The 14,275-nt window shown below is 36.4% G+C and overlaps 1 protein-coding gene across 1 annotated transcript in view; it reads left to right on the top strand.

The window, feature by feature from the left end:
* Positions 1–835: 835 nt before the first annotated feature.
* Positions 836–14,275, top strand: part of ANGPT1 (angiopoietin 1) — a 189,373-nt gene continuing 175,933 nt past the window's right edge. Inside the window, exon 1 of the mRNA XM_082753146.1 lies at positions 836–1,536. Within this exon, the coding sequence (XP_082609272.1) occupies positions 1,240–1,536 (297 nt within the window). The 5' untranslated portion in view covers positions 836–1,239. The remainder of the gene's footprint in view (positions 1,537–14,275) is intronic.

Raw genomic sequence — 14,275 nt, 5'->3', positions numbered from 1 at the left:
CTCTGAAGTTTAGGAATATTCTGGTTCTTTTTCTAGTCTGTGCATTCTGGATTTGGCTATAGAAAACACCAGGGACATAATTTTTGTATGAGATAGCGGTAACTGTTTAAGAAATTCTTTTTTGATGAAGTTGCCCCTGAGAACTTTTTTAAGTTTCTACGTATAATGAGGGATCTCTGCAGAACCTATTCAGACTTTCAAGTCAGTAAAAGTGTGTTGCATGTGATAATTACATAGGGGTACAGCAGACAACCTGGAATAGCTCAGCCTCCATAACTCGATGTTTAATACTTACTTACTTTATTTTTGAAGCCAAACACAGAAAATAATAATCCTTCTGAAGTGCCATTTCCCATTACTACTTGGCAGCCTTAATTTCATTCTATCTTGTAAAATGCTCTCTGTAAATTCTGCTAAAGAAACACAATTGTCTTTAAAATGCAGCTAAAACATGTGAGGGTTAAAAGTAACTTTTTTTCCCATAAGTGTCATTCTCCTGACTTAGAATTCTTTAATGGCTAGTGAGCAGCACAGAACTGAAAGTATTTTTAATTTCAGTGCTTTGTATATTTACAGAGGAATTACAACAAATTTCTACACTTTATCTACATTTTAATAGGTCAGTGTGAACATATGAAGTGTATTAAGGTGGACTGCCTTACTTATTAAACTTACGTAAATTCGTCAAAAGCCCTTAGCAGTTGTATGCAATAGGGGCTGGAACGCCATGCATGATTGAGGTCATGCATCCAGCCAGTTTGTAAGACGATCCCTCTGTACTGAGCCATCAGCCATCCTTAGCATAGGGGCGCACTCATACACGCATTCCTGTCAAGTCATCTTGTGAAAGGCTGCTTGCTTCCAGCTTGGCTTGAATGTGCAACCTTAATAAAACTCACTGAAGTCTGAGAGAAAATAGCAGTTCTGCTGCAGATAGTGTAGGGGAAAGAGACTGGGATATGCATATGCAGCTGACTAAAGCAGGCTACATGCTGGACTGTAACAGAGAGGAAACAATAAATCTTAACTACTATGCAATAAATAATCCCAATTTTAACTAAGGAAATTATTCTCATAGTGATTTTTTTGAAAAAAAGAAACAACTATTTATCCAAGCTTGATTATTTAAGTGCGCTTCTCCACTCCTTTTTTCCAGAAACTTTACAGGAAATTAAGAAAAAAAAATAAAGAAAGGAAGAAAAAGTTTTTCTAAGAGTAGGAAAGGAAAGTAATAGTAACATGTCAGTTTTCCTTTCCTTTGCTTTCCTGGCAGCACTTCTTGCTCACATAGGCTGTAATACTCAGCGTCGGGGTCCAGAAGCCAGTGGGAGAAGATTTAACCGGATTCAGCATGGGCAGTGCACCTATACTTTCATCCTGCCAGAACAGGACGGGAACTGTCGTGAAAGCACAACAGACCAGTACAACACAAATGCTCTTCAGAGAGATGCTCCTCACGTGGAACAGGATTTCTCTTCCCAGAAACTGCAGCATCTGGAACATGTGATGGAAAATTACACACAGTGGCTACAAAAAGTAAGTGTTTCTTTTTTCAGTTCTAACTGAATGGATATATATATTTATTTTATTATTATTATTATTATTTTTTTTTTTTGTGGTGATACTTATGCTGTTCATAGTTTTCATGAGTTTCTATAAGAAAGGAGTTTAATAAGGATTTAACTCATTCATGGCTGAGTAGGGGAGAAATCTCACAGCCAGAGTTTACCTTTCTAGTGGTATTGCTGTCAGGAGCAGAATTTTCTTCACATTACTGAAAGATGCAATTTCTTAAAGCTTTATCTCCAGAGACCACCTATGTTTTGTGAGCCAGTGTATACAAAAATATACCAGAGACTCTTAGGACAAAACTTACTAAGTAGTCTTATAAACTCTACTTACAGTTCACAGATTCAGAGCAGATGTCATGCAGGGTACCTGCTACTCTGACAGCAAAAGTGTACATTTAAAAAAATCAACATTCATAGGATCTGTGTTAAGAATATCACTGCTCCTCCAGAAGTAAACCTCGTGATTATTTCACCCAGTTAATTGATGGAAGGAAAGAAACAAACAAACAAATAAACAATCAAAAAAAAAAAAAAGTAAAACAACATATATGCATTCACACTTCTAAATCATCAAAGTAAAACTTTTAAAATGTGTAGAGTACACTGGACTTGAAACAGCCTGTTTTAATTTGTTTGTGTATTCTTTCATAGAAAGGGAAAAATGGTGTGGAAGGTGTTGCAGTAAGTTAACAGAAACAATTCTTTTTAAGAATTTGTGCTAATTTTCTAATAAACTTTCCAGTATTTTGTATATGAAATGAAGTTTGGGCCAGAAAAGACTTAAATATTTAAATAGCTTTACTTGTGTGAGCAACTCCATTTACCTTAACAGGATTATTCACTTGAGTAAAATTACATACCCTGAAGGATCATGTCTATGCCTTAGTAATGGAAATGCCTTGGGATAGTTGACAAGTAAAAATAAATATATAAACAGCCTTTGTGTCTTATTACTTGTAATATTCCTATTCTTATTCTGACATTTTGACCTGGCAAAACTTAGAATATTGAGCAACTGGTGATGCAACTAGTCATGTAAGATGGCACAAGAAAATTATTTTATGCACCCATTTGATGGTTATATGATTTAACTGTGACACAAGTTCATACTAAGAACAAACATCAATGAAAAGCTAATAAATATTCTACTGGGTTGGCTAAAAATTCATATTAGCATATTTATTGTTAATTATCTCAATTAAAAGTCCAGCATACAAGATAGAAATATGTTAAAAAACTTAAACGATCCTTTCCATCCCCCTAAGCCAACTAAAATCTTTAAAGAGAATTTTCTGATCTCTTGGTAAATTAATTGTGCTCTTTGCATATCTGGTTCTAGAAAGAAATGACTTTATCCAGTAAACATGTGACTATAAAACAAAATATAACCAAGCATTTATTTTTTTCAGACTACTTTTCTCATTATTTAATATCTGGGTCTGCTTTGGGGAATATAAATCTGGAAATGAGGGGATGTCTTTCGCAGAGGAAAGCATTTCTTAAGAAATTATTTTACTGTATCTTGGGAGGCTGAGGCAAGCACCGAGAGAGGAAAATTGTTATCTGTGTTTATGTGTGCACATGATTTTGCTTGAACAAATTGCCTGCTGAATCATGGTTATGAGACTTCACTTATTCTGTATTTGTCCACTAGAGACTGAACTAAGATCACTGTTTCACTCTGAACTGAATGAGAAGAAAAATGAGTCTCTGGAGTGTGTATGCCTGAGTTAGGGTTAGTCCTCTCACACTTTGGAGGGAAGTGATTGAACAGGTAGGAAGCTCAATGAAATGGTTTTGTATTTGAGGACTGTTTTCTTTCTCAGTGATTGTAAAACGGGTTGTGGGCAAAACCACCCCTCCTCCTTCCCTCCCAGCCCCCAGCCCTCTGCTCCCAGGGTGTTATGTGAAGCTAGGCTTGTGCATATACCCCCATGCATCAGCTTGCCCTGGAATGAAAGGACCTGTTACTCTGTGTGATGGAGTATGGCTCACTCTGAACAAATGAGTCTGATGCAGCTCCATTATAGCATCTCTGAATACTGCATATGCTTTGTTGTTGTTGCCATTACAAAGCATCTCAGCCATAACTCACTTCCTTTCAAAAGAAGCATAATGCTTAAGTGTAAATGAATACATTATGTAGCTATCTTGCATCTCATTTTTATAGTCTGTATTTACTGCCCCCCAAAAAACTTTTAATATCAGATGTAATTAGTGTTACACTAAGTAGTACCCTAAAATGTACCTGCTGTAAACAAAATAAAGATTAGTTAGTAGTTATAGGTCTGTGACTGGAAGTGAATAGTTATAGTAAGAAACAGTGTTTGTATTTCAGAATATGAGATATATTCTGACTTACATGAAAGAACAATGTGCATTATGCTATAATTATGCTACATAATATATACAACTTTCATTAAAATTGTATATAAGCATTGTATGGCAGAGTGAATTATTTTCTTTACACATACGCTAGCCTTCAGTATTTAGTTAAAAAAAATGTGAAAGCATAATTTGTTTAATAAACTGAATAGCATTTTAACTTTAAATGGTTTTCTGGTACATCTAACTAGCAAACTAGCAGATTTATAGAAGCAAAATAAGTTAATAAGTTTTTTTTTTTTATTATTATTATTTATTTATTTATTTATTTTAATAGACTCTCACCCTCAAAACCAAAAGTGCTTCTTTGATGACCTACTAGCTTGATTCTAGATAAAAGTGCACTTCCTTGGGGAGCTGATTATAGGCAATTAAGTTCCAGCCTTGTCCATTAGCATTTGCATATCTGCAGTCAGTGTAACCGGGATTGGCTGGCAAACCAGGGACACAGCAAAATGCTCTGTGCAGAAACTGCTCGGAAGAAGATGACTTGGTAAACATTTTTAGAGATTTTCCTAGAACTGTTTATTTTAATACCGGATAACTTTCCCCATTGTTTAAGCTTGAGTTTCATTTCTGCAATATGTTTATACTAATAGATCAAAACAAACAGTTCATCACATTTTCTTTCTTGCAGCAACTGACTGGCACACATGATACTGTTTGGTATTTAATTGCAGTGTCTAAGTATTGCCAAAGAGCAGTTACACGAAATGTTATCATCATGTCTTGCTCTGGAACTTTCTCTTAGCTTGGTGAACTTATGGTATCGATGAACTCAGTATACATGTACTATAGCTATATAGATGGGTGTTTCATATACTTAGTCAAAATAATAATAATAATTGCTATTGCCATAGAAAGTGAGCTTTACATGATCCACTCATTCCTTTTTCTGATCCTTACCTAAACAGAATATCATAAATGTTTCAAATGAATGCTTAATCTTATACTACAAGGAGCTAACACAGGCATACAACCTTGAGTTGAAAGCAAACCACAATTATTCTGATACACCAGTATCCAAACTTAGATTTCTTTTTGATTCTCTCTGCAAATATTGCTGACATTACAATACTTAATCAAAACAAAGAATCTTCAGCTTTAAAGAATCCTTCAGCTTCTCTTGCCCCTTAAAGTGTCTGTGCTGTCTCCAGATATAAGGGAAGAAGTACAAAATGAAGATTTGGATTCTGTCATTAAAGAAAGAATTGACGTGCAGTTTTTCTGGGCTGCCTGTATCTATCTCATAATCTACTTTAAAGTTTATTGTCCATGGCACCCTCAGTGCTCTCTATTGACTCACATTTTTCAGAAATAACACTCACTCGGGTTTCAAATACCTATAAGGTAATTAGGTTTTGAGGGGTACCAGTCACTGCATGGAAGAAACCAGCTTCTGGAAAGATTGGTGTACTCTCACTGTGTTCTGTGGCTCCATTGAGAGTCTGCTGCCCTCTGTTGTCTTTGCCAGCAGAGCCCAGCACAGCAGGCTCATGTATGAGGAGTGGCTGAATTTTGCTTTGGAATTTAATATGCTTTCCTGAAGTTGGGAAGATTGCATATAAGACACTCTTGATGTGAAGATGTGATAAATTGGAGCAGAGCTTGGCCCAGAGTGGCCAAGGTCTAAAAAGCTGTCATAATAAGCTATGGGTGTTGCTGGAAGACTGGCCGAAGACATGACACTCACCAATACAGTTAGATCATGCTTCACTTTTATTTCCCAAATAGCCTGACTCTTATAGCAGTTTAGCAGGGGCAGATAATGTCTCACACAAGATTATTGGTCGAAAGCACTCAGACAAACAACTGCAAGAAAACAACCCCACCTGCAAGAAAACAACCCCCTTGTGATTAGCAGTCACGTAGATCTTGTCCTTGAAGGAAGTGCCAGCTGCTTGCAACAATATTTTTAATTCCTCAATTGGGCGATAAGGGAACATCGTTATGGCAACTCCTTGTAGTCGTCTTGGTAGCTTGGTTTGCTCAGCTGCAGCAAGTCATGGCCTCCTTGCTGTTTCAAAAATTCCTCAACATATGGGAATAATCTAAATTAATATAGATATGGAAGTGGCGATAATGAGCCGTGCAAATTTGTGTCACGTTGAAAACAAAACAAAAGAAAACAAAACAATATTTCCCAGTTAAACTACAGCAAGAAACAGTAAACAATCAATTTTATTAGTGGATATGCTTAATCGGGCATTTTGTAATGTGAACTTGACATGTGACCTTGACGTCTACATAATATTTGGATATTAAGTGTAATCAAAAGAGATCCATGATGAGCTCCTGTTAATTTCCACAAATAAATCAGACCATTAGATTTGAAATCTGCTATTCATCTTGTATAAACATTACTAACAGGACTACAGAAGAAATAGCTTTCCACTAAATCTTTAATTTTTCAAGGTAGGCCATGACTAAAAGGAAACATTAAGAAATCATTATCCGAAACTGGCCACTAACCTACCCGGGGTTCAGCTTGAATCTGTATTTCTTGTCTAGACTCAGAGGCTCTTAATTGTTCTAGGTGCTCCTTTTTGCCTTGAAGTCAATGAATTCTCAGATCCAAAGCAAAGCCTCATCCTAATGAAATTTAAAGTGTCACTTCCCACAGACAAGCTGTAGAGCAAATGGAGGGTTCAAAAAATGGGATACTTAAATAGTATGTACTACTTAATGAATAAGTATATGTCAAAACTAACCTTAACGAGCAAGTATAAATGTATTGAAACAATCTGGCTCTAAGAAAATTCACATCTGTCTAAAAATAAAATTGCCTGTTTACCTCCAAAAAGGTCTCATGACTGATAATATGCCCGCATTTCAAAAGCTTTTTCATGAAACTGCTGAAGTCCTTGGGACGTTCTGAGAAAGAGGCAAGACATCAAACATGGAAATGCCTGAAAGTGTCGCTTTACTGACATTTTTTTTTAAGAGGTAGAAGAATCAGAGAAGTATACTGAAGGCCAATGGCATATGTTGCCACATTTGGTAGCAAATGACATAAAAAATATTTCCCATGCTTGGGCAGAAGGTTTTATCATAATGTGCAGTAGAACCTGACTGTGTTTGTTTTCAGTGATGACTGCTGTAATTAGGAACTTTCTGGTAACAATAAAATATTACATTTATTAGTCATCAGAACTGTGCAACCAACATGCCCAGTGGGAGATCTCATTTGGAACACTGAGAGCTTTCCTAAATGAAGCTGATGTAAAGTAAATGATGTGTCATTTCAAGGGTGCTGAGAACTCATTGTTCCCATTCTCTTCTGTGGTTTGGAAGCTGTCTCTACTTCAAAGTGCTGGGTGCCTTGGAAAAAAGGCCCATGTGGGAAAAGTGTAGGGCTGGGTATTCTAGGCCTGGATTATTCCACCCAAACTTCTGGCCAAAGTCCAGAGATAACCAAGATAGGTTTTTCTTTGCAGTAGGGAATCTCTCAGCTCTGCGTCAAGAGACAGTAGCAGGCCCAGAGGAAGAGCCAGCCATCCGAACCATCCCATGGAAGTCCCTGCTTCTCTTCATGGACTCCAGGGAAATCCTGAACAGCTCACTTCCTGATTTAAATACCTCAGTTAAGTGGGATAGATTTAAGCCTTACTCCCTGTCCATAGCTGTAGCATAGACTTCCCTTGTGGCTGCAAGGAAATCATAAACTTTAAGTATTTCTGTTTCCCTTTTCTAACACAGATATTGTAGTACTAAATTTCACAAGGCTGCTGGGAGGCTTAATATATATATTTTTGTGTTGCTTTTGGAGTCATTCTGGTGGAAGACATTTTGTGCTATTAGCAGTTTATGTATGGTAATAATATTTAGTGAAATGTGTTTAGAGAAAGTGATGTGAATTCAGAAACTCTTTTGAAAGGAAATCTATTTTAAAATGTGTAACTAAAGTAGTTAAAAAGTAGGCAAATGCAGTGAATATGTGTAATATTGAGTATATGTTTCAAATTACAGTTGAGTAAATGGTTTATATCTGAGACAGCTATATTTTACTCTGTATTAGCTATGTTCTGCTAATTGTGGGAAAGATTCTCATTCTTACAGTATTCTTAAACACACTCTAGCAGCTACAGTTCCATCCTGTTTCATTTAAGGTGAATATAGGACTTCAGCTCAGTCTTGCACAGATTTTGAGGCAGACTACTGAGGAACGGATAGTTTTTCAGACCTATTGCTACCAGAAATTTTGAATAAACTTGTCATTATCAAAACTGGGCTTGACTGTGTGATTTATTGCAGACAAATCCTGAATGGTGAAGATAATTGGCAACCTGTTTGTATCCATTTCAACTTACAATGCAGATTAGTTCTTTGCTGTGAGTTGCAAACAAGGAAGAACTAATAAATGAGGACCTTCTAGAACCACTGTCATGGTTTTAGCTGTGCTGTGAACCTCACCTTCAGCACCAGCAACCCAAGTGTCTTGAATAAACAGTTCTGGTGTAACAGTCTTCCCAGTAGCATAAGGATTTCCTCTTGTTAAAGTGTTGAAGTTTGATCAGGAAAAGGAAATTGAAATAGTATCATATTTCATAGGAAGAGTTCTTTTTCTTATGAAGCAAGCTGTACTTTAACACAGGGTTATTCTTGTGTAACCGCATGTGCATATTTTAGACAGTGTTATGAAACACTACTGTGGTGAATACTCAGTCAGAAGGGTAACTTAGAAATGCCATAAATTGCTGCACGTCTACACTACATTCTCATTAAAGTTTGTGCGGAAAGATCAAGCTTTGCTATTCATTACCTTAGTTGAGAATCAGGTTAATCTCAAATAATTTAAGTCACTCCTACATTGGGATAAGAAGCCTGCCCAGGGACTTGCACCAGTTTAATTAACCCTTTTTAAAACTGATTCAAGTTAAACTAGTACAACTTTCTTGTCTAAATATGACCTAATAGTGGGGCTCTGCTAAATATTGTACTGTCTATATGGGCATAGACAGTCAAAGCATGACAGATATTGGGTCAGCTGGAAAGATGCCCAAGTTACATTACCATGCATTTAAAAAATTATTTTCTTTTGGGATTAAAACAAATCAAACCAAAGAAAAATGAGTTGAAATAATTTTACAATCCCTCTGAGGAAGTCATATAGGAAATCAGCATTCTATTAGACATTGTAGCTACATGAATAAAGTTTCTTATATTTCCTTAACTCGCTTCTAGCAGCGAAAAGGGAAGGGAAGGGAAGGGAAGGGAAGGGAAGGGAAGGGAAGGGAAGGGAAGGGAAGGGAAGGGAAGGGAAGGGAAGGGAAGGGAAGGGAAGGGAAGGGAAGGGAAGGGAAGGGAAGGGAAGGGAAGGGAAGGGAAGGGAAGGGAAGGGAAGGGAAGGGAAGGGAAGGGAAGGGAAGGGAAGGGAAGGGAAGGGAAGGAAAGGAAAGGAAAGGAAAGGAAAGGAAAGGAAAGGAAAGGAAAGGAAAGGAAAGGAAAGGAAAGGAAAGGAAAGGAAAGGAAAGGAAAGGAAAGGAAAGGAAAGGAAAGGAAAGGAAAGGAAAGGAAAGGAAAGGAAAGGAAAGGAAAGGAAAGGAAAGGAAAAAAGAAGAAAAAAAAAAGAGAAAAATCTACTAAGAAAAGAGGGAACAATTAGAACTATGATAGTTTTATAGTGGAACACATATGTCTTTAGTAAGATATTTTAAAGGTCCGCCATACTGTAGCACATAGTCAGTCATATGATCTGTTACTATTCCCTTCTCAAACGAGAGAAATAAGCTTGAAAGTGTGGATGCAATTTTACTTGTAGTTGGAAAATCTGGGTTGAAGCTCTATCAGTAAAAAGTCCTGATCCCAAATTGTGTAAGAGTCTGAAGAAGTTCTTTGCCTTGGACACCTCTCCCTGGTGCCTGAGTCTGTGCATACATGCATACATACATATGCATGCGTTTGATTTTTGGAGTGAGTGGTGTCAAGGTACACAAAAATGCTTTTCTAAGTATCGTGGTTTAAATCCATTTCTACATTTTATACACATTTATCTGCTGTTGGAGGTTTTGTTTTAAAACAACCTTCACAGCCATAATTTGTTTGTCTTAAAGAGGAAAACATTACTTTTTATATGGTGGGGAACATTTATAGTTTGGGCTAAATACCTACTTCGGATACCACCTGGAATTGACCTGTAGGTTCAAAACAAACAAGCAAACAAAACAACACACAAACACACATCACACACACACAAATAATAGAAAGATTGATAGCAAGATAAAACCTTGCGTATTATTCATTAATTAATTCTGTGTGAATGAGTCCTCATACTATGCTGCTTGTAAGTTATGTGTGCATTTGACCTTGTCCTTTTGAGATTGCATATGAAGCAAGAATTTTCACATATTCTGGAAAAAATATTGGATCCAAGTACTGCCCATCCCATATATGTTTATGTCCTTACGTGTCCACTGCAAGACAAACCTAGTTGTGCTTTTTGCCTTTACAAATCAAAGTGGTGCATGGCATCTACTTCTTTAATAGGACTTGACATAACTATACAGTTCTAATTTTTCCTCACATCTTCTGGGAATTTTTATTTATCAGAATAGCTTCTTGCCATTTGGTACGTTTTGTCTAGTTGTTTTGTTGCAAATCATGTACCAGGCTTTCCTTCTGCAATAAGAATGTGTGGGGACAACCAAAATCCATTTGTTCCAGTCTGAAGAACAAGTTGAACCAAGATTCACTTGTTCCAGTTAGCAGAACCTTCTTCCCAAGGCTTTGGGTTCTGGCATGCTTTCCCCTCTCTCTAGACCAAGGAGGTGGATGGGCTTGAGAGATTACCCTAAAGATAGGATAAACTCTAAGTATCCCTGCCAGGAAATGAAGGCAAGACTACAGAGGTATGGGAGAACTGAAGAGTTGGAGCAGATGATCTTAAAAGGTAATTTATCTTTTTGACAACACAGTTCCTTTCACACTTCAGCACAAATGATCAAATTGGTGCTAATCATTTTTGAATCTAAAAGCTATTTCTGTTGCAGGACAATAATACCAGACTGATCCTGCCTACATTTACAACTAAATTTCCTTTAAAGGCTATCTGTATGCAAGAGGATTTCTTGAAAGATAGTACCTATGTTATGAAACTTCTGCCTTAGGAATCACATCATTTTGGAAGCCAGGCTTTTAGTTTCCACCTCCTGGAGGTTTTACAGACAAAAGAACTAGCATCATTTGGGTGCACCTGCCCCCTATTTTAAATGTTACAACAAACTTTCAGCCATTCTTAAAAAAAATTCCAGCCTTGAAAATTCTGTTCTTACTTCCTGACTGTGGGTTAAAAATAAATAAATAAATTCTCAATGTGTAAATTTACTATTTTGAGATATAGTTTAACATTTGACCTTTTATACATTCAAAATCCTCAGAACACATATTAAATATGCACACAAATCAAAGCATAAGCCCTAATACAACCTCCAAAGAAGATTTTACATCTATCTGTGTGGTAATTATAGACTTGCCTGCCCTTTGGTTCATATTATTTATGGATGTTTTAAAGTTGTCAGATGATGTTTATAAAAGTTTATTTTTCTTTCTGAAGCTTGTCTGCAAATATGGTCTTGCACAATGCAGATTTAGGGGAAAATAATGTTTTAAATGTTGATCTTGTAATTTTTCTGAGCATTGTATTGAATGAATTTTCAGCTTGGATTTCACCTATAGCTCTACTTAAATGTGCTGATTTTCACTTTCTTACATTCAGTTTCAAACAGATTCAGCAATAACCATCTGGGAGTTTCAGTTTTCATGCAAAAGTCTTTTGTAGGAAGGAGAACAGTATTAAATAGACTCCCCTTTTAAAAATTCTCTCATCATCTCAGTACGTGGGTAACAGAGAGAGTAAATAATATGGTTATTCACATGCTTTTTTCTGTTCTGAGTCATGTATTTGTCTGCAGGAGGACAAGGACTTTCAGATAATTATCTTACTTCTCAAAAAATAATATTTTCTATGGAAAATCTATTTAGGGATGGTCTGATAGTTCTGAAATCTCATTGAAACATTTTATATAACACCTGATCCTCTGAAGTCTCCTCCAACACCAAAAAAAAAAAAAAAAAAAGACTGCTAGAACATTTGAAAATTGGCCATTCATATGTAGATAAAAGTAACCAAAGTGAGGATTTAGGATCACTGCCATTAAGTACTGAGTATATTTATATGCGTCATAGTTAAATATTTACCCTCTACAGTCTTAATTCATCAGGAAATTCCTGTGGCCTTCTAGGCCACATCAGCAAGTCAACACAGTAATGGGCAGCCCCCAAACCATGATGCCTTTGGTGCTGTGCCTGGAATGCTGAGGATCTGCTTAAAGCGAGAATTGCTCAAAGAAATGACTTAATCTTTTCCTGAATGAACTATTTCCCTTTGTTCCTTGGCTAAGACTTCATACTTCAATCTGTGTGTGACTTACAATAGTAGAGATTAACAGTCAAGGGCCGCCTATCTTTCCTGCATCACTTCTATCCTGTTAATGGGAAAGGCCACCAATGATCAGTTAGAAAGGTTTTGTGTTACTATTTTTGTAAGGAGGAGATACAGACTGCACAATTCTTTATCACTTTAGCCTGTTAACTTCAGAGGTGATGATTAAGGTTGTTTCTCTTCACATTTTTCTTGAACGACCCAGTTCAATCTCTTGGCTTTTCCAAGAATTCCAGCTCATGTCTTAAATGTCCTTCTGTATATTCCTCTGACATCGTTTACCTCCATGACATCAGTATAACTCAACTATGTTGGCCCCTGTCTTCATGTAATTTCCTTAAGAATTATTTTTACCTGTTATAGGTACAGAATTTCTATGCAATTACAGGTACAGGACTTCTATGCATCATTTATCTTCTTATATAGGAAGTAATACAGCACAAGATGGCTTTGCCAAGCATGAGACTGTTAGTATTTAAGGTGAAGGATGATTACAGCAAAATAAATTCAATAATCATTGGTAAAAGATAATTTTTATAGTTTGATCTGCTTGATGAAGCACTGTGCCATTCACTGTACAAAGCTCTACCACGTGACTCTGTTTGCACCCAAGAGGTATTCTGTTGAATGTTGATTTCAGACCCTCAGAAACTGAGTCTTGCTGAGAAAGCTAGCTTTGTTTCACACTCTACCAGTACGAAGCCAGTACATTAGTTAAATCTCTGCCTCTCACTAGCAAAATGCTTCCATCTCATTGCCTATGTATGTAGTCCTCTCTAAAGACAAAATATAGTGCTTGGATAAATCACATAAAATATATGTGATGAGTTTGTGGGTCAGGTAATCTGCAAATGAAATACGAACAGTTTTTTCAATTGCTTTTTTGTGGCTTTGAATTCCATAACATATTTATGGCACAGGTGACTCCCAAAGAATGGAAAATGAACTTGTAAGCATTGACTATCATACCAGGGAAAGTGTAAAGTGCCTGGACCATCTGGTATCAGTGACAGAAAGATGGCAGGAGTCAACTCTCCAAAAGATTGTGAGGGATATAGAAGAGATGGGAGTTGGGGGTGACACTTAGAACAAGAAGCCTGCACATTTAAAATTGATAGAAGGATTCTTTAGAAGACTGACAGAAAGAGTTAAGGTTGCTGTTGTAATCCATAAATTTCAGTGCTGCCTAAGGTAAAAACAAAACAAAACAAAACAAAACAGAAACATGTCAATAAAACATACACAATAGAATAACTTGTCCTGAAGTGATGGAAAAGTCTGAAAAATTGCCCTGGTGTACAGCATGTTTAGTAAAATGCCCTGAAGCAATGTAGCTGTAAACTATGTACTGGCTGCATGACCTTATAAAGATCATAATACTGTATACTAATACTAATACTATATAATAATATTATATCAGATACTATATATTTCAGGAGTAATACAGTTAGATTAAGAAATAAATCATTATATATGTGGAAGATTCTATTTTAAATAAAACTTTTTTTTTTTTTTAATACTAGAAAGTATATCCTTTTAAACTTAAGAATATAAGAACAAAAAGAGATGTCAAGGGTTCAGCAGCAATTTTTAACAAGGAAACTATGAAGTCTGCAAGTTTTGCTGGTTATTAAGATATCTGAAATGCTAACTGTCCCAGGCTGAAATGCTCAGTAGAAGCAGAATGCCATTTGTGGCAGTGCGTATGGTCACCAACATGTTACTCTCATGACAATTCTTTTACTACCATCAATGACAGCTTCAGAGGTGATGTTTGCATTTGATGCATGTATTTGACCACTAGGTGACGAAAACAATTTACTAACATCAAGCAAGTACCTCACAGAGTTTGTATGAGCTAGAGTCCAGAAATACTAGA

This window comes from Aythya marila (genome assembly GCF_965140915.1).
Source record: "Aythya marila genome assembly, chromosome: 2".
In the NCBI taxonomy this organism is placed as follows: domain Eukaryota; kingdom Metazoa; phylum Chordata; class Aves; order Anseriformes; family Anatidae; genus Aythya; species Aythya marila.
Note: the sequence above shows the minus strand (reverse complement) of the source record. Positions and strands in the feature narration are given on the sequence as shown.